Genomic DNA, 26,474 nt, shown 5'->3' with positions numbered 1-26,474 from the left:
GTGCGGCAGGGTAGGACAGCTGCCCCTCGGCTCTGCTGCATCCTGACTTCCCCACCCCCCCGGGGAAGCAGCAGGGAAGCCCGCTGTGACGCCTTTCTTAGGTCTGAGAGTGAAAGCCCTGACGGGGGCAGGGGGCAGGTCAGAAAGTCACAGCGTGGGGAGACAGTCTGCCCGCTCCCTAGGAAGAATGGCACTCTTCCTGGGGTTGTCAGCCCCCAGCATTCCCAAGCCAGCTCTAGGAGACCTCTCAGCCTGTGGAGTCCATCTTGACCTTGCCACCTTCCTTCTGTGGAAGGTCTCTCTTTGCTCCTGAGAGATGGTCATCTCTGGTCACTGGCCAAAGCGTTCCTTCTAGCAGGCAGGCCCAGTCAGGCCTGGGACCTGAGGATGCGCCCAAGGGGCCCCAGATTCCCAGCTGGCCAGTGGCCTGAGTGGCTGAGTGAAGGCACGATTGAAACCACTTTTATGAAGGGTTGAAGAGCGAGTACACGCTGCCCTCCGAGGTGACAGCACTGCTGCTACAGCGCAGCTGGAAGGGCTGGGAGATCTCTCAGGGATTGGTTCCTTTAATCTCATGTCCCACAGTTCCTGGCACATAGCTAGTGCTAAATACATATTTGTTTGTTGATTGGGTGAATGGGAAGGGACCATCCCCCTTATCATTCTCCCACCATCTTCCAAAAGGATTTTTATCCTTGTTCTGACAGCCTCTCTCAGTGGTCATTCCCGTCTCCATTCAGCCTGCCAGCCTTGCCTCTCTCTAGACCTTTGTCCTAGGGAATTCTGCAGATTGTGCACCAAAGGCCTCATTTTGTACTATTTGTTCCCATTATGATTCTATGTCTCCTGATTTATCAGACCGGAGAAACCATCTTTCAAAACTTGGCATTGTTTTTTTTCTCAAACTTCTCTCCTTTTCTCTGGGATGTCCCTAGAGTAGCACCTCCTTAAGCCTGGCATATTTGAGGACAGAATTATTACCCTGGTGCTTTAGCTCCCTCTCATTCCACAAATTTGCTGAGGATTCATTTGGAGACCTTAATTTGGGACGGACTTCTAATGGCCTCCCATCTGCTAGCCCTGTAGCTTAGCTTATGAGAAGCCAGGAGGATCATCAGGGAGACCTTGTCTTCCTGCCTTAGCTCAGCTTATCTCCCCAGCACTGTCTGTTTGGCATTTTCCACCTAGACAGTGGTCTTCTGCCATTCTTCAGCTGGTCAGCAGGCCTCTGACCCGCTCATGGGGAAGATTAGATGCAACCCAGTGGGTGGTTGTAGTTGGCAGAGGCTCTGCCGCTTTGCCTTGTCAGGGTCTCCCCTTCCCTTGGACCCCATCGATGCCTGTTGGCCAAAGGTAACTCATCCCTGGCCACCATCACCAAAGCTCAACCTCCCCCCTCTCTGCCCTACCTCTGCTTGTCTACAGTTCTCCAGATCGTGCCCAGAGACAAGCAAGCTTGGAAATTATTCTGAGTCTTTGGCTGCCCTCTTGGTATCACTTCCATCCATTGTCTTCAGTATCCTAGGGCTCACTGGGGTCTTATCCAGCTGGGTCCCAATAAAAATGGCCGAGAGGGGCGACTTTGGAGAAAGAAGAGCAGATTTAGTTGAAGAGCCCTGAATTCTGGTCCTGAGACCCTCCTCTGGGTCTTGGTTTCCTTAATAAAATGAGGTTAGACTCTTTTAACCCTCCCTGTTCTAACTTCCACCATTCTGTTTTTTAATTAATAACTCCCTCCAAAATCTAAAACGGGTCTCGGTGAGGTCTGGTCCCATGGTGCCAAACTGTAGAAACAATGGCAGAAATTCAGGGGACAAGCAGGTTTTTTTCCTTCCTATCAATGGGCATGGTAGCCAATCCTGAACTCCTCCTCTCTTCTATTTCCTTAATTTTTGTCTCTTATTTTTCTGTCACCCAGATTTCCCAATGTATCCCTTTCCTCAGAGACCTGTTCCGGGTGCCAGTAAAAAACAAAAGCAGCTCAGCAAAACTAAGCTGTCCAGGCTTGAGCAACTGACTTTCCCAAGTCTAACTGTATATGCAGTATTGCCCATCTGTAGACCTCACCTCCTCAAAGAAGTAACAGGAGGGCTCTTCTCAGATCTCGTCTGGGGGCCCCAGCTGGGACCTCTCCCTTCTCACTTGAGAGTCCTAGACCAAGAGACAAGAGACCTGGGTTGTTATCCTAGTTCCGCTTAATAAGTGGCCGTTATAATTATGCACAGGTCCTGATTTCAGTCTCTTCTGTAAAATGGGGAGCTGAATCCTGCTTGTCTCACAGGGATGAGAGCAGAGCAGGCACCAGTAGCTGGCTGCCACAGCCAGGCTGCCAGAATTAGTGCCAGGGATGGGTAAGTGGGACCCTCCGTGTATTAGGTGTGTAAAAGAAGATCCTCTCCCCTTAATGAGGACTTAGCTTTTCTACTCCGAGCCCTGTTCTTCTGGCTCAGAACCTGGGTATAGCCTCCTTTCAGAGGTTAAGAGAGGTGATAGTCGAGTTTCAGATACTCATCATTTTATTGATTTTTAGTGATTTAATTTTATTTTTGATGTTTCTCCCCTAAACTTTCCATTTTCAGGTATACTGACAGTGTGATACTAATAAGCCTTCTCTGATAGTTGTAGATGTGTGTGTGTGTATGTGAAGATTATTTATAATAAACAGAAACAGATACATACCTATATCTCTTTAATTCTAACAAGGAGTCTTCCTTTCTGATTGGGGTGGGTCTTGGAAAGGCAGTCAGGGATAAGGTAGATTTACTTAAGACAGTGATTCTTGTTTTGGGGGAATTGGTATTATTTAGCCAGTGTGTAAAATAGCCTCTGTGTGTGTGTGTGTGTGTTTGAATGTATGGATTGGGGCTCATTTTGGTAAGTTCTTTCCCTTTGCTTCAGAATTCTGCGTCACATTTACTTCTGTGATGTAAAGGGAATGTCACTGGAGAGATTTGTCCAGTGGGTGTTGGGGAACTCCCAAGGATAGAGGAAAATTACTTCTTCCTCTGGGAAGTATTGACTTTCAGTCCTGGATTAGGAAGTGCTGAGGCTTCCCCCAAGGGCCTAGGGTTTGCACTCAGAGTACAAAGTGATTGACAAGAGCCTGAAAACAGACTGAGGGTAATGCTGTCTCTGGGGTTAAAAGTGCCCTCAGCTGGGGGAACTTTATTTTGGACATGAAGACCATGCCCAGTAAGATCCTTCTCCCAGGAATGCGTCATCCAGGAACTTTGTCCCAGAATTTCCTCCCATCCCCAGGTCACCCTCTATGAGTCCTCGTTTACTTCACTCACTCCCCAATCAGGGGTGGGCTTCTCCCCAGGTGGTCCCAGGATGCCAGGACACTAAGAACCATGTTTCTCTCCATGTCCTTGTCCTGTAACATCTATCATGACTTTCTCTAAACCTCAAAGTGTGTAGTTGTAGTAATAATTGTAGTTGTGATAATGTGGTATAAGTAGTAGTAGTAGTAGTAGTAGTAGTAGTAGTAGTAGTAGTAGTAGTAGTAGTAGTAGTAGTAGTAGTAGCAGCAGCAGCAGCAGCAGCAGCAGCAGCAGCAGCAGCAGCAGCAGCATTTTGGTTGTTTGCGTGATGACCCCAATTGCTGTAAACCTCACCTCTGGTGCCAGTTTTCATGTTCCTAGCTTTTAAATAAAAGCCTCCTGGCTCTTGGTTGTCCAGCATTTTTGATTCTGGGTGACATCTCGTTTTATCCTTTCAATATTTTAAAGCATTTCCACGTGGAGAGGAGCTTCCTTTGGGGTTTGGGAGGTACATGTACAGTGGCCCACAAGGATTACTCCTGCTGGGGGGTCGAACAACTTTAGGTGGGCTAATCTCCTTCCTGCTCCACCTTTCACTGTGCCTTGTTTTTCCCTCCTTTTCAATAAACTTTCCCCCCAATCTCTTATGTGTCTGACTACTCCATTGGTCCTGTCTTCTTGCCTTTCATTTCCTCTCCAGAGTTAAATTAACATGGTTCCCATTTGACAGGTGAAGATTTTAATTCAAACCCTTTGGGCTGAGATCTGAGTGTCCTTATTTTGGCTGGGAGGCCAGGAAGAGTCTCAGCTTATAATGAATTGGATTTAAAATAGAGATAAGTACTAGACTTGGCATTTCACTGGCACGGGGATCTCCTAGATGAGAAAACTCCCTCCACCATACAGGTCAGCCCCTTCTCTTCAACTTAAAGAGTTTTTGAGAGTTGTCTGGAGCTTATAGGGGCAGTTGCCCTGCAGTCTTTTGGTATTTTAGGGGTAGGCTTAAGATTAAAAGAAAATAAACTAAAACAATCTGTTGCCTTTGGAAGAATTCTGTTGCCAGAAGTGGAACTTGAATTTCTTGGCTAAAGGAAGATTCTTCTGTTGGTTGATGTCCTCAGAAATGCCCTAAAGCAAAGATGCCTTGGTTGAACTGTCTGTGCTGCTAGAGATAGGAGGGCCCCTCAGGAGGCTCCCCGATCCAGATGAAGACAGAAATGGCCCTAGGGCTGAGCTGCAGTGTGTCCAGGGACAGGCCCTGCTCCTCCAGGTCCTGGACATCGGGGTGCAGAAGAGGGGCTCACAGTCAGCTTTGTTCCTGGCACAACGAAGAGATGACTGCGGAATAGTCAGAGACCGGACTTGGTGCGTAGGGATCCCTGCTGGAGAGTTGAAACCTCCAGCCCTGGGCACATTATTAATCTCTCTCCAGGCCCCAGCAGTCTTATCTGTAGTCGGGAGTAATACACTGCAGGGACACTGCAGCATGGTGTTGGAGGAGAGCAGGCCTCTGAGCCAGGAGGAGCCCATCTCCTGGGGACATGCCATGAGCCCTCCCCTGTGGGGAGAGCAAGTTACAAAGCAGGGGCCAGCCTGCCTTGGTAGAGGGAGTTTCCACACCTAGGAGTTCTTGATAGCAATGAAATTACAGTTCCTGTCCCTATGCCTAATGAAGGAAGGTGAAAAACCTCATATTCCTTATATCTACCTCCCAGACCCAGTTGGAAGAAGGTACTTTCTCAGTCTTAATTTGAAAACACGCACACACACACCCCTCTGGCTCTCTGCATAATTGAGCCTGGGAAAGCCTCAACAAAGTTCAAGGAGGCTAAACTGTTCAACTAGCATGGAGATATGCTAGTGGGCCTGGTCCCCCTAGGGCCTGGCCCTAGGTCCAAACCTACCTATACCCAGTGCCAGTGGACGTCTATGTGTGTCTGCCCTAGGGACAGGTTTTTCTGGAAAAGCTGCTGCCTTCCATACTGCTCACACCCACATATACACTTAGTGCTCAACCCAGGCTACCTAAGGTTCTTCTAAAGTCTTCCATAAGCAAGTTTTGTCTTGGATCCAGGAATAAGGGTCTGCAAACCCAGGGCCAGGGGTTGTCCCAGGTGCTGAAGCTATACTGCTAGGCTATAGGTTATGTACAAAGGTCTCTCTTTGGGGGGTGACCTTCCCATAGAAGAGCGGGGATAGGGGGTTAGTGCAATGAAGCTCACATGTGGGGACTGCTCTTTGCTGGCTGTTTGAGTCCTCGTCTCCCCTCATCTCCCAGTTTTCCCCAAAATGGACCATGCCTCTAACCAGGAAGACGGGAAGTCCTTCTCTCTGTTAATCTACTGCTCCAGGTCTAGAAAGCCAGCAGGCTGTTCCTCTTAGCCTTCAATAATAAACACTCTACTTTTAAACACTTAATTTGGTGCGAATGGAAACGTAGCATTGTCTGATCTGCCAACCCCATTGCCAAGGTCTGCCACAGCCTTCCAGCTGCGCCCCATTCAGCAGCCTGGACAGCCAAACAAACGTCCATCCTAAGAATTAGCCCGCCAGTCTCAATTGTCCCCTGGGACCAGAGGTAAGGTTTGACCTTCCCTAGAATCTCCCCTGCCCTCTCCCTCACCCACCTCAAGTTGGCAGACTAATCTATTAATTCCCTCTGGTCACACTCTCTTTTACCCCCTCGTAATTGATTGCTTTAATCAGAAGCATGATTAAAATTCTGGCTTGTGGATCTTTCCAGTCTGGTTGTCATTTGTCTTGTTCTTGAGTTAAAGAGACACTGTCACCTTTTGTCCAGTGGTTGGCTCGTTTCCATATATTTATATCTGTGTGTGTTCGTTTTTGTTTTTTAACAATCATTTTAAAACATTGCCCCAAGCTTGAAGTTTGCTTTACAATGTCAACGTTCTGTTGTGTCCATTCCAAAGCTTTGCATCCCTCTCCCTGCCCTTTTTCTACCACTATGCTTATCCAGGGGCCCTGATCTGGATCCCAGAGCAGAAGATTTTCTCCCCATCTTCCTGAATCCCTCCCCCTTGATGAGGCGGCAAAAATGTACAAGTTTTTTTTTTTTCTTTTTCCAATCCTCTAACTAGCGTTGCCCAACAAAGTATCGTGTTGGTCTTGAACCCCAAAGCTTCACCCTAACTCTTTTCCCATTGCCTGCCTGCAAACTTTGGTCCCAGCAGGCCCAGTTTGAAAACTGCTGGACCACCAAGGGAGGAGCTGGGAATGATCCTAGGTTTGGGGGATTTCCCAAGTCCTTAGGAGTCTCTCAGGGGAAGAGGACAGGTGAGTGGGCAGAGTGGGGTCAGCAGGGGTGACAGTGTCCCTTTAAAGTCGAGACCCTTGCACCTGTAGTGAAATTAGTCTTCCTGAGTGCTCGTGGGGATTTCTAAGGGATTGGAGGAGTGTTCCAACCCCCCAAAATGGGAGAGATGTTTGGGGGGTGAGGGGTGGGTCACGCTGGTACCTCCCAGCTGCCCGCTCCTAATGATGTGAATGTGGTTAGATTGTTTCCTTGCTTTCACTAACCTCACACCTACCCCTGCTCTGGGCTCCTCTGGCCTGGGGTCTTGCTTCCACTGGGAGGGATGGTCAGCTTCTTGGCCTCCTAGGCCCGCTATCTCTCCCTGTCCCACCATGTCATCTGTGTTGTTCACAGGTATCTCTCAGGAGACTCCAGTCCCTTCTTCCCCAGCAGCAATGGACTGGCCTTTCCATACCCTCCAGTGTCACCCACCATGCTGTTCCCAGCCCCAGCCCCGCCCACCCTCTTCCAGCTGACCAACCAGCAGCTGTTCAGGTCTCCACGACGCACGTCCTCTTCCTCCCTGCCAGGACGACTCAACAGAGCCCTCTCCCTGGGGACCATCCCCTCCCTGACCCGAGCAGGTGAGAAATGGCACAACATCTGTGTGGGATGGGCTGGGGGCTCTAGGGAGCTTTTCTTAAGCAGGCTCTGACTGCCCCTCCATCTTCTTGATGGTGACCTGGAATCATGGATTTAAGAATAAAAAGAGAGGCCCTCCTTTTTAATAGAAGTGTGATCATAGATACAGATATAAGTGTTAAAGCAGGTCCTCTGACTTCAAACCCAGAATTCTTCTCACTGTCCTTGCTGCTCCTGTGACCTTTTCTGGTCAGGCTGTGTAAGGATCAGATGAAGGCTTCAGCCTGTCTTGTGGACCCCGACAGCCAAGACCAAAACTGATTCTAGGCGTTCTGTGCTTGGATGCTGTTTTGGGTTCTGGCATTCTGGAGTCTGAGCCTCCTTTCAACTTGGGTGTTCTGGAGTCTAAGGTCCTCCAAACTCTACATTCTGGGTTCTAACATTTCCTCCTTCCCCACTTTTCCTTGCCATCATTGATCCTCTCCATTACATTGAATCTCTTAGTGTTATCCATCTTCCTCCATCGCTCTATTAATTTCAAGACCAGGAAACAAGATTGCAGTGGAATGACTGGGATTTTTTGGATGGCACTCGGAGGAAAGAACAGGGATCTGAGGGCACAGTGATGGGCTTGATTTTTTCCCTTTAAATAAAGTATTGTTAATTATCCTTTCCCAGATAAAAGACAGGGTCTTAACTTCAGAAGGGGAGTGATTCCTGCCCCTAATCTTTCTTTAGAAGATAAATGACAGGCTTGAGGAACAGGCCTTTGTCTGTAAGGATGAAGAGGGAGTTGGACCAGCCCCTCCCCTGCGGCAGGTTTGGGTGTCTCCTTCACAGCCGCACCCCCTGCTTTTCCTCCCTTTGAAGAGATAACTCCAAAATCCCCTTTCTGGCTTTCCCAGGGCCTCAGTCAGGCCGTAGCAGGCGTATGTGGGTCTGCACAAGCACTCCCCTGTCCTACTACCTGCTAAGTGGCCCATTCAGCCCGTCCCGCTCTGAGCCATTGGCTTGACCCTAAGGTCTCTGCACAGGGGGAGCACTTCAGTATCTTTCTCTTCTGACATCAAGCTGGGAGTACAGGGAATGAATGCTGTCCTAATGGGGGTGCCCTGCACCAATAACTACTTCTCCCAGTCTCACTTTCTTCAGCTATAAGAATGTGCATCATAGTAGCTCCCAGTGTACTAGTAAGGAGATAATGGAGGGATAAAAAGCATTTTGCTCAAGCCTTACATTGGGATTTAAAGACAAAAAAAAAAAAAAATGTAGCTGTCAAAATAGAATGTAAGTTCCTTGATGGCAGTAACAGTTCCATTTTGGTTTTGTATCCCAGTTACTGAACCCAGTGCACTGTAGGTGCTTAATAAGTGCAGGTTGAATTTAGCTGTTAAGCTCCTTCACTTTGTGCCTGAGGATCCCTTCTCAGAAATGTGTTTTTAAATGCATAAAATATGTTGGATTATAACCTGCACTGAAATGCAGTTGTCAGACTGTTTAAAAAGAAAATCATGGAGCCCTGGTTAAGAATCTCTATTTTAGGGGCTTTTCAAAGGACTCCTGGCCATGGTGCTGAAGGACAGTGCTCAGGTGTCTGTCCATGGTGCTGGAGGGAAGTTTGAATGTAGGCTGCATTGGGGGTTGGGAGAGAAGGAAAATGATCTACTGATGAGGGGCTACACAAAATCAAAATAGGCCATATCCCTAAGGAATTTACATTCTATTGGGAGAAAAATATGTACACAAAGTACATATACACACAAAGTAATTAGGAGATAATGGTAATAACTAGGAAGAATTAGAAAAGCGAGCTAGGAATTCTGAAAGAGAAAAGTGAGGAAAGAGCCTGCGCAAAGACACAGAGGCAAGAGTTGGAGTGTCATGTTGGGCACAATAGGCTGATTTAGATGAAAACTCTTCTTAAAATTTTATTACTAATTTGTTTTTTTTTTTTTTTACATTTTTTAAAAATATTTTTTAAAAATGTGTATCCTGAGATCTTCTAAAAGTCTTTTATCTCCCATTGAAAAAATAAATGACATAGTAATGGTGAAATCATGCAAGATATTTCTATCTCGGCCAAAACCAAACCAAACCAAAAAAAAAAAAAAAAAAAAAAAGCAAGAAAAATAAAGTAGAAAAAAGTTTGCTTCAGTCTGCATTCAGAGTTCTTCAGATTTCTCTGAGCAGATGAGTAGCATTTTTCACCATTGATCCTTTGAATTGTCTTCGGTTATCATATTGATCATAGTAGTTAGGTTTCACAGTTCATTACCTTTATAATGTTGCTGTCATTATGTATAGTTTTCTCCTGGTTCTACTCACTTCTTTTTGCATCAGTTCATATAAGCTCTTCCGAGGTTTTTCCAAAAGTGTCCTGTTCATGATTTTTCATAACACAGTAGTATCCCATCACAGTCATTCACCATAACTTGTTTAGCCATTGGTGGCTAATTGGTGGCATCTCCTCAATTTCTAATTCTTTTGATTATTGGGGGGGGTTGAGTACGTGAGACAGAGTAATGGAAAGTTTGACTAGTACTGTGGTGATCTGTGAGCATGAACCAAACAAGGCCTAAATGTTGCTCTGACATGTGTGGACGACTCTTGTGAAGGATCTAGAAAAGGAGGAGACTAGGGGAAAGGGGGGAGCAGAGAAGGTCCCAAGAACAGGTCTTAGACTATGCTTTGAAGGACGGGTGAGCTCTAGACTGAGGGAGGGGGCATGCCAGATGTTCTAGATTGAGATGGGAAGCTGGGGGAGGAGGAGAACCTGCCACAGGTGGCTGTCTTCATGTCTGTCTTTGTTTTTCTTTCCAGATTCAGGATATCTCTTCAGTGGAAGCCGCCCCCCATCTCAGGGATCTCAATCCAAGGAGTCGCCTATATCAGGCAAGGAGAAACGCCATATTTGGGAACTAGACTAGGGTCAGGGAATCACAGGCTTAACCAGAAGAAACTTCTGGGGCCATACAGCCCAGCTTCTGCTTTACCCATGAGAGAAATGAAGGGGCTAGAGCTGGTACTGGAACCTAGGGCCTTGACTTTATAGCCAGCCCTCCTCTCACTTGTACTCTCTAGAGAGATGGGGAGAGAATTGGGGAAAGGGAGAGAGATAGTATTAATAACAGATCACATTTTTGTTCTATCACTTTACCTTCCCAGGCTTTGGGGGATGATCTTAATTAATTCACAGTTGGGAAAACTTGAGTCATTTATGAAACATTAAGCAGCAGGACTTGATCTAGAATATCAGATCCTAACATTTATTAAATTATGAAAGTTTTCAACCTCACAGCTGTGTTCCCAGAAATACTGTCTTGGTCCTTCTGAGCTAGGAATCTGCTGAAGGCCCCGCTGGGCAGAAATCCCAACAAGCATATTCCCTGTCCCTTCCCTTCCTGTAGCCCCAGTGCTACAGAAGATGCCTAGGTCAGGAGAAGAACAAAGAGAGAGGAACACTTCCTGTCTTGTTTCCTCCAGTTGGCCTTGAGACTAAAGGGGAGAGAAAGACCTGGCCAGGTTAAAGGAAGAATGTTGGAAGCTAGGACAATGAAACAAGGAAGGAATGAGAATTTTATTAAGCACTTACCATGAAAATTCTGGATGGCATTGTTTCACTTAGCAGAGAGAAGCAGTGGAAAGTAAAATCAACTTAGAGAAAACTGCCAGAGACTGAAATAAATCTTGAGGCTGTTTTAAAGATAGAAATGAAAAGACAACAAACGAGAGAAGAATGGGAAACATCTGTAAAAGATTTTTTTTTTTTAAGTTGCAAACTTTTTACTATTAGGACAATAGAAGCCACACTTAGATTGTTGCTGGTGAGCTGAAAGTGGCATTAACAGGAGTGAACACAGGGAAAGCCACTGAATTAATTGGACCAAGCATATACAGTGAAGCTCAGGGCTAGACCAGGATTGGGAGATTAGATTTGTAAGAAGAAGATGAGCAAACCCCTGGAAAACTACTGTGATTGACTTTATATGTTGACCTTATATTCTTATTTTCTTGTCAACCCAGAAATTTTTAGGAGAATCATTTACATACGCTTCAAGGGGCCTCCCAGATGACTATTGCGGGGCAGGTAGGGATAGTCAGTCAGCCAGCATCCATCCAGCTCCTATTGTGTGCCAAACACTCTGCCATGTGCTAGGCTTACAAAGGACAACAAAAGGATCCCTGAAGGTGTTCACAGTCTAATGAGGTGGACAAGAAACAAAACAACTACAGAAGAACAATGTACATCCAGGAAAATAGGAAATAGTCAGCAGATGGACCGTAGTAGCATTAAGAGGGATTGGAAAGGAGTTCTTGTAGAAAAGGAGAATTTTAGTCAGGATCTGAAGGAAGCCAGTGAAAGTCGGTTGCCACAAGAGACACTTCACAGGAGTCCCAGATCTTTACCATCACATAATTTACTGAAAGATGTATAAAATAGGAGATCCTGTTGTGTCTGTTGTTTGTGACTATTTGAAAATGCATTTGATTTGGTGGAATAAAACATCTGATTAGAAGTGAAATGAGGAGAACATTCTTACACAGTGACAGCAACATTAGCCGTTCACAGCAATATAGTGGTCCAAGACAATTCTGTAGAACTGTAAAGAATAAGAATTGGTAGAGCCTGAATTCAGATCAAAGATAATTTTATTTTTCTTGGGTTTTGTTTTTGTCTTCGTTTTTTGAATCACTTACAGAGAAATATGTTTTGCATAACTACACATGTATAACCTATCTCAAATTGCCTTCCTTCTCAATGAGGAGAAGGGAGAGGAAAGAGGAGAGAATTCCAAACTCAAAATTTGGGGGGAAATGTTAAAATTGTTTTTTGTGTGTAATTGGGGGGAAAAAAACATTAAAGAAAAAATTTTTTAAAGTTCTTTCATCAAGATCTCTCCATCTGTTAGGATTATTCAAGGTTATCAAGCAAGGCATAAGATACATACGTACTCAACATATTTGCCTCTGTGTTGGAGATAGAATTCAAGCTGAAGAGAGGTTCCTTATGAATGATGAGATTGTGTAGATATTTCTATTAGGGAATGATATTATATTGATTCCTTCTAACCTCAGGACACCTGAGAACCTCTTGGAAGATGTCAGTAATCATGCAAAAAAGTGTTTGACCTGACTATCCACACAGGAAAGATCAATTAGATGAAAAGCATCTGTTTCCCAGATGGCTATGTAGCTAGATAGACACCTTGTAGAACTTAGCCATTGTTACGCCTATAAGGAAGTCCAGTATAGGTGAGCACCGAATTGGTCCTAGAATGAAAAAGGAGGAAAAAAGCAGCCTGGTTTCCCTTCAAGAAACTGAGAAACTCTTTTTAATGACTTAGATTTCTTACAAAAACAAAGATTCGTCTATGTTTCCACTTTTAGTTCAATAATCCAATTGAACAAATATTTATTAAGCACTTGTTTACCTTTTTTCATTTTTTATCTTGAACTTAACACACTGAATAAAATGGGCATTTCCATATACATAGTAGAACATAGGATTATATGTGATTTTGTGAATCTCTTACATCTTTTCTTTTAAAATATGTAATAAGTTCAACATAACAGCTAGCATTTTCATAGCACTTAAGGTTTACAAAGTACTCTACAAATATTATCTCATTTTATCCTCTGAATAACCCTGGGAGGTGAGTGCTATTACTGTCTCCATTTTACAGAAACTTTATGAAGTTAAGCAGAAGTTAAATGACTTGCCAAGGTCACACAGCTAGTATCTAGGGCTGAATCTGAATTTGAGTCTTCATGACTATGTTTAGTGTGATATACTGTAGTACCACCACGCTCTTCTGTTGTCTGGTTCTTTTGGGCCATCCTTTTGTTTTTCTCTGTATTTTTCTTAAACCAAATGCTTCTCTTTCTTCTCTTTCTCTTGTGTCTACTCTTCTTCTCCCTCCCAACCCATCTCAATTAAAAAGTGGGGTTAGGGGGAGGGGGAACAGTCTTTATTACAAAGATAGCTCTTTATAGCCAAAATACATTAGCTGTGTCTGAAACTGTATATTTTACCCCTGGAGTCCATCTGCTCTCTGTCAAAAGGTGGGTGTCACACTTCATTTTAGTGCTCTGGGACCCATCTTACCCTAACCTTAACCCTAACCCAAAATCTACCCATGTAGTTGTACAGCTACAACAAGAACCGCCACCATCTCCAAAGATGGAAAAATCACAAAAAGAGGGTCATGAAGTCACAGCTGTGGGCTGTGACCTAGTGCGAGGGAGAAATCTCAGAGAACAGGAAAAAAGCACGTCTTCAGGGAAGTGTAGGAAGGAGATGGGAGGACAGCTTGATGCTGGACTTTGAGGAGGGAGTGAGCATGACCTCCTTTCCATCAGTCAGTAGTCATTCATTACGTGCTGTGGATGTGCTGGGCAGGGTGAGGGGTGCATGGGAGGGAGGGGGCAGGTGAGGCTGCAATCCTATCATTGGGTTGGACGCCTAAATCCATGAGATGGAGGGTCTGTTCACATGTTTGAATCAGAAAAGAGTTGATTATCCCAAGTGAAATGGACCCTGTAGCCTGGTGACTTCTTGTCAAGTATTTGGGCGGTACTGGTTAAAATGCCCTCAGAGGTCCTTCCCAGTCCTGATAGTCTGTGACTGGGTGGTTGAGTCCTTGCTTACAGAGAATCCCTTTCTTGCCTAGATATGCATTTCCATCGCCGCCTTTATTTCACCCTCCTGCTAAGAGTACATTTTTCCTCTTACAGCCTGCCCCCTCATTGTGTCTCCTCCAGATTACTTCACTCTGCTGTCTGGGAGCTGTGCCTCGTCCCCTCTTCCTTCCCCAGCTCCCTCCGTGGCAGGATCTGTGGCCTCCAGCTCTGGCTCTCTTCGCCTCCGCCGGCCACTCATTAGCCCAGCCCGCCTCAACTTGAAGGGGCAGAAGCTTCTGCTCTTCCCATCCCCCGGGGAGACCCCCCACAGTCCCAGCAGCTCCGACGAGCCCAGCCCTGCTGACGGCAGTCTGCTCAGTCCGGAGTTCTCTCGGTTCCCTAGCAAGAGGCAGCCTGTCCAGGGCCTCCAGCGCATGCGTGGTAAGTCCTTTCCCCATCAGACTGGAAGAGGCGAGAGAGGCCTCGGGCCTGGGCCCTTTAGGTTTGACAAGCTACGTATGGAACGTCAGGTCTGGCCCATCCTTGGGTAAGAGACCCATGGGGAAGTGCACAAATCTGGGGGGGGGGGGGTGCCTTGAGCTGGGGGCAGGTGGGAGCCTGCCTTGGAGGAACTGACCAGGAGAGCTGTCCAGAAGTGGAAGGGCAGCTGAAGTGAAGGGCTCCCTGAGGAGTAATGAGCTCCCTGCCACTGGAGGGGTTCAAGCCAAGCCTCAGAGACCCAAATATGGGGAGGAGAGGAGATGTCTGTTGAACTATGGGTTAAACCAGACTCCTGCAGGGGATCCTTTTCACACTTAGATTGATTCTATAAATTCACTGGTGAAAACACGATATCAAGTTCATGCCGTTTAATTCATCAACCCTTTCACAAAAACCTGTCGGCCGCTGACACCTGTGGTAAATAGAGCCAAAAGGGAAACGGCCGCCCTCAAGGAGCTTACATTCTCCAGTGTGCTTTTGTAATGGTGCCCACTCCACAAACATCCGGCTGTCCTCCCAGTTCCAAATGTGCGTGAGTGCTGTGGCCCTGGGCCACCTTCTGGAGTCCGGTCCCATCAGTCGCTGTGGTGGCTAGGCTATCTTGTGAGGATGTTGTTTCCTGCCCTCCCCAGTCTGATTTGCGTTTTCTTTTCCTTCTGTGATTTTCAGTGGCCTGCAAGGTCCTCCCTCCTCCGCTCCCTGTGGTGGCTGTGTGGGCACTCTAAGCTGTTGCTCACCACCCCAGAAGCAGCTGCCTTGCAGTGATCCTTGAGTGAGCAAACAGCTTTTGCTTTCCTGCGGGGGTGAGAGGTGTCAGGTGTAGCCCTTTCCTTAGGTTGCTGGGACCCCTCTTCCTCAACCTTGACCTAGAGCAATGGGAAGTGGCAAAGCAGAGCAGGTCAGACCTCCCCTCTACCCCCGTGTCCAGCCTGCACCCATTCACACGGAGCCATGCCCCTGCATCAAACGTCTCTCTGTCCCCAGACCTGCGGTCCCCGGTGGAGAACGGCAGCCTCTGCAGCGACCTCTCCGTCAGAAAAGAGGACGGCTCGTCCCACTCGTCAGCCTGCGTGGTGGACACCACGACCAAAGGGTGCCTGGAGGAGGCGGCGAGCTGGAGAGGTACGTTTCCTGCCTCAGGGACCTAGTAATTGGAGCCCGCTCTGGGCCCGGCCTTCGGCTTGGAGAGACAGAAGCCAAGCAGCCCCGGCCTCGAGGAGTTCACGTTCTAGGGACGCTTCTGTATGGCTGATAAGCTGTCCGGGGCTTCTGTTCCTTCTGAGCTCCTTCAGGCCTAAGACTCTGGGAAGGTTTTGCCAGCTAAGGCCTCAGGGCTGGTGCTGCCTGGGATTTGTTCCCTGGCTTACGTGCCACTGTGTAGAACATTAGCTCCCGCAGGGACTTTCTCCTCCCTTATGTGTTTGTGTCCTGAGGCTTCAGTACCTTTTGACTGAATTATTTAATAAGGTACTTTCTAAACATATGGCCCATGACCTTTGTTGAAATTCTTGTAGAAGTTGTGTTTCTCGGCCTGCTTCAGGGTCCAGGACATTGCTCTGGGTCGGGGGGTGGACTTTTTCCACGTGCTACTTAATGGGCAGATGGTTTGCGTGTGCCAGGATCATGGCCTCCCCGGGTGGAATCCGGGATCTCCAGCTGGCCAGGCACACTAATCCTTGGGAGAGTTCAAGACCAGAAGCTTTGAGTAGACTTTGCATTCAGAGCCATGCCCAGGAGCCTGAGATGAGCTGGTTAAGAAAGAGAATAAACCACAGACTGAATGAATGGTCAGGGGATCCTTTGTTTTACAGATGGGAAACCTGAGACCTATGAGAAGGTCATAGATCTGAGAAGGATGGGGTGCAGATATGTGGGCTCCCAGCTAGGTTCAGGGGCTCCATCCCCAAAGAAGTACTCGAGACAGGGGAGAAGGGCAGGATTTGCATTCCCCCCAATATCTGAACTTTGACTGAGGGCTCCTTGCAGAGCAGCCCGCCTCACCAGGATTAGGGGGTGCAGAGACACCTTTTTCCTGACTAGCACAATCACCTCCTATCAACCTATTGTCCATCAGAGGCAGTGAGGTTGAGGGGAGTAAGGGGGGGGGGGGGCGGAGTCCTGCAATCAAGAGCTTATAGCTTCCTGTCCCGGCCCTTACTCAGACCCAGATCCCCTCACCTCACCCTCTGGACCGTCATCTGGCTCCTGATGAATGAGGGGGAGCCGGGACTGGCTGAGTTCTGAGGTCCCTCTCAGTGCCCCTCCTCCAATCCACTTCTCATGGCGCCTCAGTCCCAGGAAGCAGGGCCACTGCAGGCAATTTGTGGGAAGCTGATAGAGAGCAGGGGCTCACAGCACCAAAGAAGGGCCAGTGCCCCTATTTTCAAAAAAGGGAAGAGATTGACACCTGCAGGCCATAGCTTGGGGAGCTTAGCGGGGGTCTCTTGCAGAGGGGGTAAGAGCCCAGAGAGAGGGCAGTGGGCCGAGAGGCAGTGACGCTTCCTCCACACGGGCCAGAACACCCTTTCGTTGTGCGTGGGGGTTAGTCACCCCCTCAGCACCGGAGAGTGCCGATGAGATCGCTCACCTAAACTTGGGGAAACTCGCAGCTCCACTCAGTGGGCAAGATGGGGAGCCTTGGGCCTGGGCATGAGTGCTGGTTGGCCGTTCAGTGGCCCCTTGGCAGGAGGTCTCCAGAGGATCCCCCGGGGGTTCTGTGCTTGGGTCTCCAATGAAACTAAAGGTGGCGCGCTTATGGAATTGGCAGAGGACTTAAAGCCTGGGAAAGGTAACAGCCCACAGGGAGGGCCAGGTACGGGACAGACCAGAACATTGCACTGAATCCGATAACAGGGAAACATACCCAGAATGTACTTCATGAGGGTTTTTAGCAGCCTTGCCTTCGGGTTCCCCAAGTGAGCGTCACAGAGAACGGGAGAGACTCCGGCAGCAGCCCCCAAGCACCCGTGGGGCACCTGCTGTGAGCCAGGCCTGCCTCGGGCCCTGCCTCCTCTGGAGAATCTGCTTCGTTGGGTGCAGGCCATTGCAGGGAGGATGTGGGGGCCCTGGGGTGCAGCCAGGACCGTCGGGGGCTTGAAGCCCAGCCACAGAAAGGCTAAAGGGATCGGCACTTGTTGGCCTGGGGGCTCGGGCTTGGCGCCAGAGGGCAGAAGTAGGAGCTGCGTGGCACAAGGTGGAACGAGGCCCCGCTAGACCCAAGGCCTGGAGAAACAGGCCGGAGGATTCTGCTGCCGGGACGGCCGCGGGCTCCTCCAGCCCGGATCCCGACTCCAATCCTCTCTCTCCTTTCAGCTCGCTTCGGCAGCTCGGTGGTGCGCGGCCTCCTGGCCGTGAGCCTGGCAGCCAACGCTCTCTTCACGTCTGCCTACCTGTACCAGAGCCTGCGCTGAGCCCTGCCGCCGGGGCGCCGGGCCCTCGGACCGCCCCGCAGGAGGGGCTCCCGTAACACACGCCACGGGTCACGCCGCCCCCACCTCTGCCCTCCCCCACGGGCCTGGCTCTTTCCTCCCGCCACCACCAAAGACTGCAGGGCGGGAACCCCACCCTGGGGTCCGGCTCCCGCCCCGCCGATGTCTCTGGCTGTCGTCCTCCCAAGCCAGTGACTTCGGTATTATGTATTCAGGAATGGAAGCAGCTGCTGCCAGGGAAAGGAGAGACCGGTCCAGGGCTCGGCAGGAGACGCAGCAGCTGGTCCCATCTTCCCTTTTTCCCCATTTTCTAAACAGGACGGCTGCTCTGCCCAGGGCTCGGGCTTAGGCCCTCGGTGGTCTTCCGGGTCCCACCTGAGGGTACTCTGGTTGCTCGGGCCTGTGGGGTGTTGGAGCCCAGGCTTCCCCAGGAAGTTCCTCTGGCCAGAGGGACCTCTACCACTGACCCAATGGGCTCTCGGGCCACCACAAGCCAGACTGTTGTCCCGTCCCATCCCGTCTGTGGGGCATGGCTTTGTCAAGGCCAGGCTGGCTCCCTCGGGCTTGATTTGGGAGGAACCGTGGCCCTCCCCAGGGCTCAGCTGGGGGCTGTGTTCCTTGGGGCTCAGAAACACAGGCGGGGGGGAGGGGTGCCTTTCATTCTGGAGCAAGAAGAGGTGGTGGATTTGAGGGCCCTTGTCCGGGAAGCCCAACATCTGAAGGATGAGCACCCTCTACCTTGCCCTCTTGGGCTGCCATCCTATAGCAGGCTCTGGTCCCTCTGTCTGTCTCCTGTTGGGGCAGTGAAATCGACTCTGTGCCAAGGAAGCACCTTCCTCTGTGGCCACCACCTGGGGCCTCTGCCCCACTCCCTCATCCCTTCACACATTTTGGGTCTGAGCGGCCAGACGCCCCCTCCCCCCCAATTAGTGCATTTTGTCCCAGCTCTCCCCACCCCCAGACGCCCTAGGGCCGAGTGTCAGCTTGCCTCCCTCCCCCCTCTCCTCCTACTCCAGCCCAGCTCTCTTCTTGTGGCCAAGGCCACCCTTGTGCCCTGTTGTTTTTTCTAGGACAGCTCCTCTCTTTCTCCCCACCCACTAACAGTGGGGGGCTTCACTGTGAAACCTCTCCCCAAACGATCTGCTCGGTCAGAGGGGACAGATGGTGCTACCTCCAGCTTCTGTGCTTTTCTTGGAGACCCCACCATCTGGGTTCGGCTGGCCCCCCTGCCAGCCCCCTGCTGCACCCGCCTCTGTTTTCACCCCCCATTTCTTCTTTTCTTCTGGCGACTGCCGGTGCGGTGATTTTATCCGTCTGCACTTCTTTTTTCCTTCCTGACTCTCCCATGTTGCGTCCCCCAGTGAGCTTGAGAAGGGGAAAACGGGCTTTTGCTATCTGGTGCTTGAACTCCCTGGGAGGCCGGGCCTGATGGCTGACGAGACCCATGTCCACATCTGTGTGGTGTTTGTGTTCGGAGCCAAACTGGGTACATCGTTGGGCTTGAGCTTGGGCTGTATTGCATGTGTCCACGTCACACATGGTGGGCGTCTGTCTCATAGAATCGGGCCCCTGCCTGTGAGGGAGTTCTTGGCAGGGCTGCAGAGAACATTCAGAAGATTCAGAAGGGTATCTCACACGGTGGTGTTAGAGAAGGGCATTTTACTGTTCTAAAAAAGCCTTTCCTCTAGGAAAACTTTCCTCGAGGGCTGAGAGGCAGTTCTGGTTTAGGAAGTCCTATTACTGACATAGGCATGCAGCGTGACCCTGGGCAAGCCATTGGAACCCCAGCTTTCTTAAGACTAAGTTACAGAGGAATTGATGAAGTCACAGATCTGGAAGGAAGCAGTCCATGACTAAGAGATTGATAATACCACTCAGTCCTAACTAGTTAGCACTTAAAAAACTAGGTTGGGTGGTTTGTTTTTTGTTTTTTCCAATTTTAGTAAATTAGTCCAGACAGTGAGGTTTTTGTTTGCTTGCTTGTTTTAAACACAAACACCACCTCTGTTTTCCCCATTACTCCCTTCCCAAAGAAATAGTGAATGGGGACCCTTCAGATAGTGCTGAAGTCTCCCAGTGGGGCCAGAGCAACCCCTCAGGACTCAGGTGCTGCCTTGAGGGAAGAGCCTCCCCTTCCTCCTCACCCCAGCTCATCTAGCCTTCATAGGAGACTCCTTACTGGGGAAGCCAGGCAGCAATATCCCTTAGCCCCTTCTCCCAAGCTTTCTTCATCACCATTATTAGTGAGCCATGTGCTGTAGAGGGGTATCAAACTGTGTGAGGGTTGGGGGTGGGACATGGGGGATGGGATGGCATCTCCCAGCTGGTTTAGAGTTTTGTTCTGTTTCAAGCAAAAAAAAAAGAGAAACTTTATTTTTCTTTATAAAAGGAAATTTAAAAAAGATGTCTGATATTTTTTGAATTTTGATTTTTTTAAATGTTGAAATATAAATCTCAGTGCTGTGTTTGTATTTATTTATGTTTCTGGTCAGCATTGCCATTGCCTGGCCTACTTGGTGGGCTGGGCCTGAGGATCCGGGCTTGGAATTGGGAAGAGAAGCTTCCCACCTTGAGAGGAGATTTCTCTTGTTCTGGGAATATTTTGGGATGCTCCAGGAAAGCGGAGGTGAGGAAGCTGACCGATGCTTCCTGAAGCTGCAGCAGTATTAGCTTAGTTATCTCAGATTTTCATGAGTGTTAACTGTTCAGCCTGGCAGAGCAAGAGAGGTGCTGGACCTGGTTAGGGCTGACGGAGGGCGTGGAGTTCTCTGCTAGGTACTGAAGAAAAGAAGAAAAATAGTTTTCTTCTATTTGTTTTGGGTTCTTGCAGTTCTTTTTGTTTTAGTTTATCAGCACCATCCAGTCTCCTTGCTTCCTGCATCTTCTTTCTCTGATCCATCTGCAGTGTGGTTGCCACTTCATTCCTGGAGCATCGGGATCTGGCTGTTAGTTCTGTGCTGAAGTCTTCCTTGGCTCCCCATTACCTCCAGGATGGGATACAAACTGCCTTTAAGCCTTTCCTCGAGTGGCTCTAGCCTACTTTTCTAAACTACAGATTGCTCCCCTTTCATGCATTCTATGGTGGTTCTCATCTTTTTTTTTCAGTCCAGGATTCGGTTTTCTTTGCCATGAGGAACCACAGCACACCTCGGGATTTGGCTGCAGTGTAAGAGGCAGTGCAGTTTCCCTTCAATAAGAGAAGAATTTTTGATGAATCCTTTGTAGAGAAGTGTGTACATGTCCTAAATAAGTTGTATTCATTTTTTTTTTTTTTCAAAAGGTACACTTAACCACACTGGTGTGCTGTCTACGTAAAGTCTGCCCTCAACAAAACAAATCGATTTTATCTTCAGTAACCAGACATTCAAAATCTGGGTGCTCCCAGGCACACTCTCAGAGGACACTATTTCACCTGATTCTTCTGTCCTCCACCCACAAGGCCCCCTCTCCTATCCTCGGACCTGGAATGCTATTCTGGCACACCTGGTAGAATCCTGGGCTTTGAAAGAGCCTCCAAGACCTTTTTATTGTCCCTTAGCTTTGCACATTATCTGATGCATATTCATCAACTTGATTCAGTCTCCCTCCCTTCCCTTTATTCTGTTGGAATAAAATCGTCCTGTAAATATTTTTTGTTCATGTAAATATGTTCCTGGAAGGGCCCAAGGGGCCAGCCTTCATTCCCTTCCAGCCTTATTCCTGAATTTCCAGAAAAGTGGAAACAAGTGTTTATTAAGCACCTACCATGTACTAGACTGAACTTTAAAAATGCAAGTTATTCAGACAATCCTAGGAGGCAAGTGCTGTTATCCCCACTTTATACTTTAGGAAACTGAGGTTGACTGGTTAAGTGACAGGGTCACACAGCTGTTAAGTGTCAAAGGGCTGACTGCAGGCCCAGAGCTCTTCCCCTGCTGGTAGAACTCGCAAAAGCCAGCCACAACTCCTAGGGCCTCACCCTGGGAAGTCTACAAGACTCTATGCCACCTTGGTGAGTTCCACACGGGCCCTCATTTTGTGGAGGGGCCAAGGCTGGGCCTTCTCTTACAGGATCTGTCCCTGACTCTCCAGGCTTCAAAACCATGGCCCCTCTGCTTTTCAGCTCCCTTTTGGGTGTCTGTTTCCCCATTAGAATATAAGTTCCATGAGGGCAGAGACTTAATTCTCTTTGCTTGTATTTGTATCTCTTTTGTATTTATATTACTTTTCAGATACTCAGCCCCGGTTTGATAGGAACTGGAATCCTCACTTAATACAGCGCCTGGCACATAGTAAACAATAAATGCCTAATTTTCTTAAGTTCATTTTCCCAATAGAAGATAAACTCCTTGAAGACACAGTTGTTTCATGTTTGTGTCTCTGGCACAGAATCTAGCATGGTGTTTGTTACTTGCTTGATTCCAAGTATTATGCCATTTAACTTGAGCCCTTTCATTCATGCACTTAAGCATTTAATAACCAAAACGCCCCCAATTAAACAGAACCAACAAAGTATATATGACATTCCATACTTGTAGACCAGTTTAGGAGAAAAGTGTTTTTTTATTCTCTAGAACCCAGCTTCCTAAACTGATTCAAGACCCCATATCTCATAAGTGAATGTGGGGGGCAGGTCATAAAATTATGATTTATTATAAAATGTTTGACTTAGCTATTTTATATGCCTATATACCCAGGGTCACAGAAGTTTACTGAGTGAGAAAGGGTTAGGAATGGAAAATGTGTTTCAAGAAGCACTGGGCTAGAACAGAGATGAATGGCCATTAGAGATAAAATCCAAGTCCCACCGCCTCTCACTTGTTTTCCTGTATATGATTAGTCACTGAGTGTGTGGGTCTTCCTAGCTCTGCTCATTCAAGTCTTCTGGGTGATATGTTTTGGGAAGGACACTGATCAGACACAATGACGAGTGGTTCAGAGTACCTCCATGAGATGGAAGAATTGTCTCCTGGACAAGAGAAGACTCGAGTGAGTGAGAGGTGGTGGCAAAGTCTCCCTGCCCTTAAGTATTTGAAGGACTGTCCAGTGGAAAAGGGTTTTGCTTTGCTCCACTAGGGGCCAGACGGTCTACGGGGCAGGGCAATTTTGTGGTTTATGTCTGGCTCTTTGGGATTCCATTAGGGGTTTTCTTGGCAAAGATTCTGGTTTGCCATTTGCCATTTCTGTCTCCAGCTCATTTTATAGATGAGGAAATGATCTCCTTTCTTTCCTATGGTCCCTCCTGTATTACCCTGCCAAGCATCAGGCCCACAAGAGCCTTAGAATCTTCCTCCCCCTCCTCGCTTCTCACTGTCTCAATTCATCTTCCAGCAGAGTTGCCAAAGTAATTTTCCTAAGGCACAGGCACAACCCCACGATCTGGCTGCCTATTCCCCTTACCTTATTTTATCCAAGACCTTTGGTTCTTCACGTCCCAGCTGAAACAGCTTCCAAGCCTCCCTGAACTTGGTGCTTTGTGTCCATCCTCGGTGATTTTGTTCAGGCTGCTTCTTGTGCCGCCTGTTCTCGACCTTAAGAATTCCTAGCTTCCTCACAGAGCCCTCAGAAGTGAAGGCTCTAGCCTCCAGTTACTGGCCCTCCCCTTCCTAAATTGCACTTGACGATATATGTGTGAAGGAACATATTTTAATCAATAAGAATTTATTAAGTATCTACCATTCATTCAATAAAACTTTTATTAAACACCCATTATGTGCCAGGCCCTGTGCCAAATGCTGGGGATATAAAGAGAAAAAAGGCAATCCCTGCCCTAGGGGAGCTTACAGAGTCTAGGGATAGAAACAACATGTAAATGGATAAGTTATACACAAAAGAACTGGAGTGAGGAAGGCATAGGTTTTGGATGAAGGGCAGTTAATTCACCATGGAAAAGGGGTTCTGGAGAGCATGATGGGGACAGAAGGGGTGTGGCTGATTGGAGAGGTGGCCAGGAAGGAAACACCCATGTATCTAAATCTGATTAGGACTGGCTTACCTGTAACCTTCCCACTATCATTGTGGTCCTCTTCCTTCCCAAGCCATAAGTCACTTGGTTCCTCTATAGCAGAGATTCTTAATCTGGAGTCTAAAAAATATAGGCATATGTGTGTATGTAAATATACACACACAACTGTTTCAATATAATTGATTTCCTTTATAATAGTAGGTAGTTTATACATATAAAAATATTTGGAAAAAGGGTCCATAGGCTTCATATTAATCCTTCCCTGCTCTTCATATCTCCTAGTCAGTCAGATTAAACCAAGAATTAGCTGTCTAGCCCTGGACCAGGACTGGGCTTTCAGAGAGAAACTTGCCCTACATGGTGACATCCCAGGAAATGAGGTAAGCCATTGAACTTGGGCTGAGCCAAGGAAATTCTTTGTACTACTGAGGCCGTTTCTCTCAATGGTAACTACCCTCCATAAGGCCCTTCAACATTTACAAAATGCTTGACACATTTTTTCCCATGTGTAGGGAATGTGGGGTGGGTATACCCATTTCACCAATGAGCAAACCAAGATTCAGAGTGAGTGAATAAGGTCCCTGAGCTTGCAAATGTGCCAGTCTTTCTGAGCTCTTCCCACCCACAGATTTTATTTTATTTTACATCTTAGTGTTATACTGTTTTATATATTTATTGCTTGGCACAAATATTATATTTCTGATATATCGAATATATATTCTATTATATTACATATTAAAGATAATACATTCTATTTGTTGTTAGCTCTATTAGATGCAACTAGATGGCAAAGTGGATTGATATCTCCCTGGGCCTGGAATCAAGATTTATTTTCTTTTTCTTGAGACAATTGGGGTTACACAGCTAGGAAGTATTAAGTGTCTGGGACCAGATTTGAATTCAGGTCCTTGTAACTTAAGGGCTGGTGCTCTATCTACTGTACCATTTAGCTGTCACTAAGATGAACTCAAGAGTTCAAATCTAGCCTTAGACAATTTAGTAGCTTTTGTGATCCTCATTTGTCTCGATTCCTTATCTAGTAAAGTCAATTGGAGAAGATTGGTAAAACACTAGTATCTTTGCAAAGAAAACCCCAAAACGGAGACACAACTGAACAACAACATTGTTATATTATATATTTATGCATGTTTTACATATATTTGTATGTATACACACACACACACACACACACCAGTTGAATACCACCTAGAAGCAAGGTAATTAAGGAGTGATTACTCTGTGTGACCAAGACTAGCCTGTAAATTCATGCAGAGTAAACTCTCAGGAATAATGATCCAGACTCATACAATAATTTATAGAACATGAAGTGCTACTAGATTGAAATCTCCATGAGGACAGAGACTGTCCTATCTAAATTTTGTATGTTCCCCATGATGCATGAAGGAAGGAATCAGGCACAGAAGTCAGAGACCAACCAGTCCATGTCCTGTGCCTCCAAGTCATCATGGTAGTATCAGAGTTGGACACCACTCATCAGGCCTGACTTTGAATCCCAGCTTGATCACATGACCCCCAATTCCACCTTGTGTCCAAGACTAGATTTGAATTCGTGTCTTGACTCTAACACCAGGACTGCTGCTCATGCACCATTGGAGTTGAATGGTGTGGGCTCAAGTTCTGACTATTAGTCCCTTCTCCTTCTTGGGGCTTCATTTCTCTAGGCTTCCATTTCCTCATTTATAAAGTGAAAAGGTTGTTTAGAAGAGATGGCTTCTAAAATCCCTTCCAGCTCTAAGACTGTGAGTCCATGACCTTATCTTTAGAAGCAATGGTTTAACACTCCCTATAAAGGAAGAAAAGCATTCCTGAGACTCGCGTGGTTGGCTAATAAAGAAAAATGTGTTAGGTCCTCAGTGCATGCCAGGTGCTGGGCTGAGTGGAAAGGCAGCCCCTGCCTTCAAGGAGCTTTCATTCTAACAGGAAGAGACAGCAGTCATAAAAACTGGTGAAATGGGATAATAAGTGCCTGCTGGGGACAAAATGGAAAAGTAGTCTGGAGAATTACAGGTTTAAAATGGCAGGTAAGTTAAAATGCTCTGTTCTGTGATGGGATAAAATGAGGAAAAGCTTAGAGAGGTGGAGACCTGTGTGCTGGCACCAGCTCCCATGGGCTTAAGGAGGTGGTGATTAAGACATTTTGGAAATCATCAAGCACCACAAATCAGGACTTGATTTATTGTTTTGTTGATAGTCTAGGCTTAGAATGTGATGGAGAAAATGTTAATAATGCAGATTTTTAAATGCAAAAGCGTTGGGTGGGGGGGTGTATTTGCTAGAGAGCCATTTGTTGAACACTAACATATTCTTGGGTATGAAGATGAGGCAGAAATGGTGGTCAGTAGGGGAATTAGGGGCCTGATGAATTGGAATTGGGGAAGAAGCCTTTGGGGGTTTACTTTTCAGATACCCAGCCGCAGGGTGGGGAACTGGTCAGATTTTATTGACAGTATGGAAGGAATATACACGTTAGATTCCATTATGCTGCAAACAGCTCTCCTGGCAAGTATCGGCACAGGTCTGGCAGTCCTGTGCCTCCCTCCAGCCCCCCAGCACACACCTTGTAGAACAAAACAGCAGGTGTTGGTGCCAAGCTGTAGCCCAAATTACAAGGCTGGAGACTTAATGAGGCCCCCTTGTTCCCGGAGGGGGCTGGTACTTCAGAAGGCCTACTCTTAAGTATGGGATTTAGCTCACCCACCCGGGAGGGGGATTAGTGGGGAGAGGGGCAGCGAATGCTGCTGAGGGGGCCACACCAGCGAGAGAGGTGTTCAGGGGAGCCCCTGAGCCTCTCCAGACGAAAT

The 26,474-nt window shown here is 47.5% G+C and overlaps 1 protein-coding gene across 3 annotated transcripts in view; it reads left to right on the top strand.

The window, feature by feature from the left end:
* Nucleotides 1–21,334, top strand: part of TMEM201 (transmembrane protein 201) — a 37,044-nt gene extending 15,710 nt beyond the window's left edge. Inside the window, exons 7-11 of one of the 3 annotated variants that reach the window (XM_031962910.1) lie at nucleotides 6,931–7,160; nucleotides 9,979–10,050; nucleotides 13,921–14,220; nucleotides 15,265–15,402; nucleotides 20,989–21,334. In XM_031962910.1, the coding sequence (XP_031818770.1) occupies nucleotides 6,931–7,160; nucleotides 9,979–10,050; nucleotides 13,921–14,220; nucleotides 15,265–15,402; nucleotides 20,989–21,023 (775 nt within the window). In that variant the 3' untranslated portion in view covers nucleotides 21,024–21,334. Of the gene's footprint in view, nucleotides 1–6,930; nucleotides 7,161–9,978; nucleotides 10,051–13,920; nucleotides 14,221–14,949; nucleotides 15,053–15,264; nucleotides 15,403–17,592 lie in introns of those variants that run through there. The other 2 variants (XM_031962909.1, XM_031962911.1) reach the window with 2 other exon arrangements.
* Nucleotides 21,335–26,474: the final 5,140 nt, after the last annotated feature.

The sequence above is a fragment of the Sarcophilus harrisii genome, chromosome 3 (genome assembly GCF_902635505.1).
Source record: "Sarcophilus harrisii chromosome 3, mSarHar1.11, whole genome shotgun sequence".
In the NCBI taxonomy this organism is placed as follows: Eukaryota; Metazoa; Chordata; class Mammalia; order Dasyuromorphia; family Dasyuridae; genus Sarcophilus; species Sarcophilus harrisii.
The sequence above is the reverse complement of the archived record's forward strand: the minus strand, read 5'-3'. Positions and strand labels throughout refer to the sequence as shown.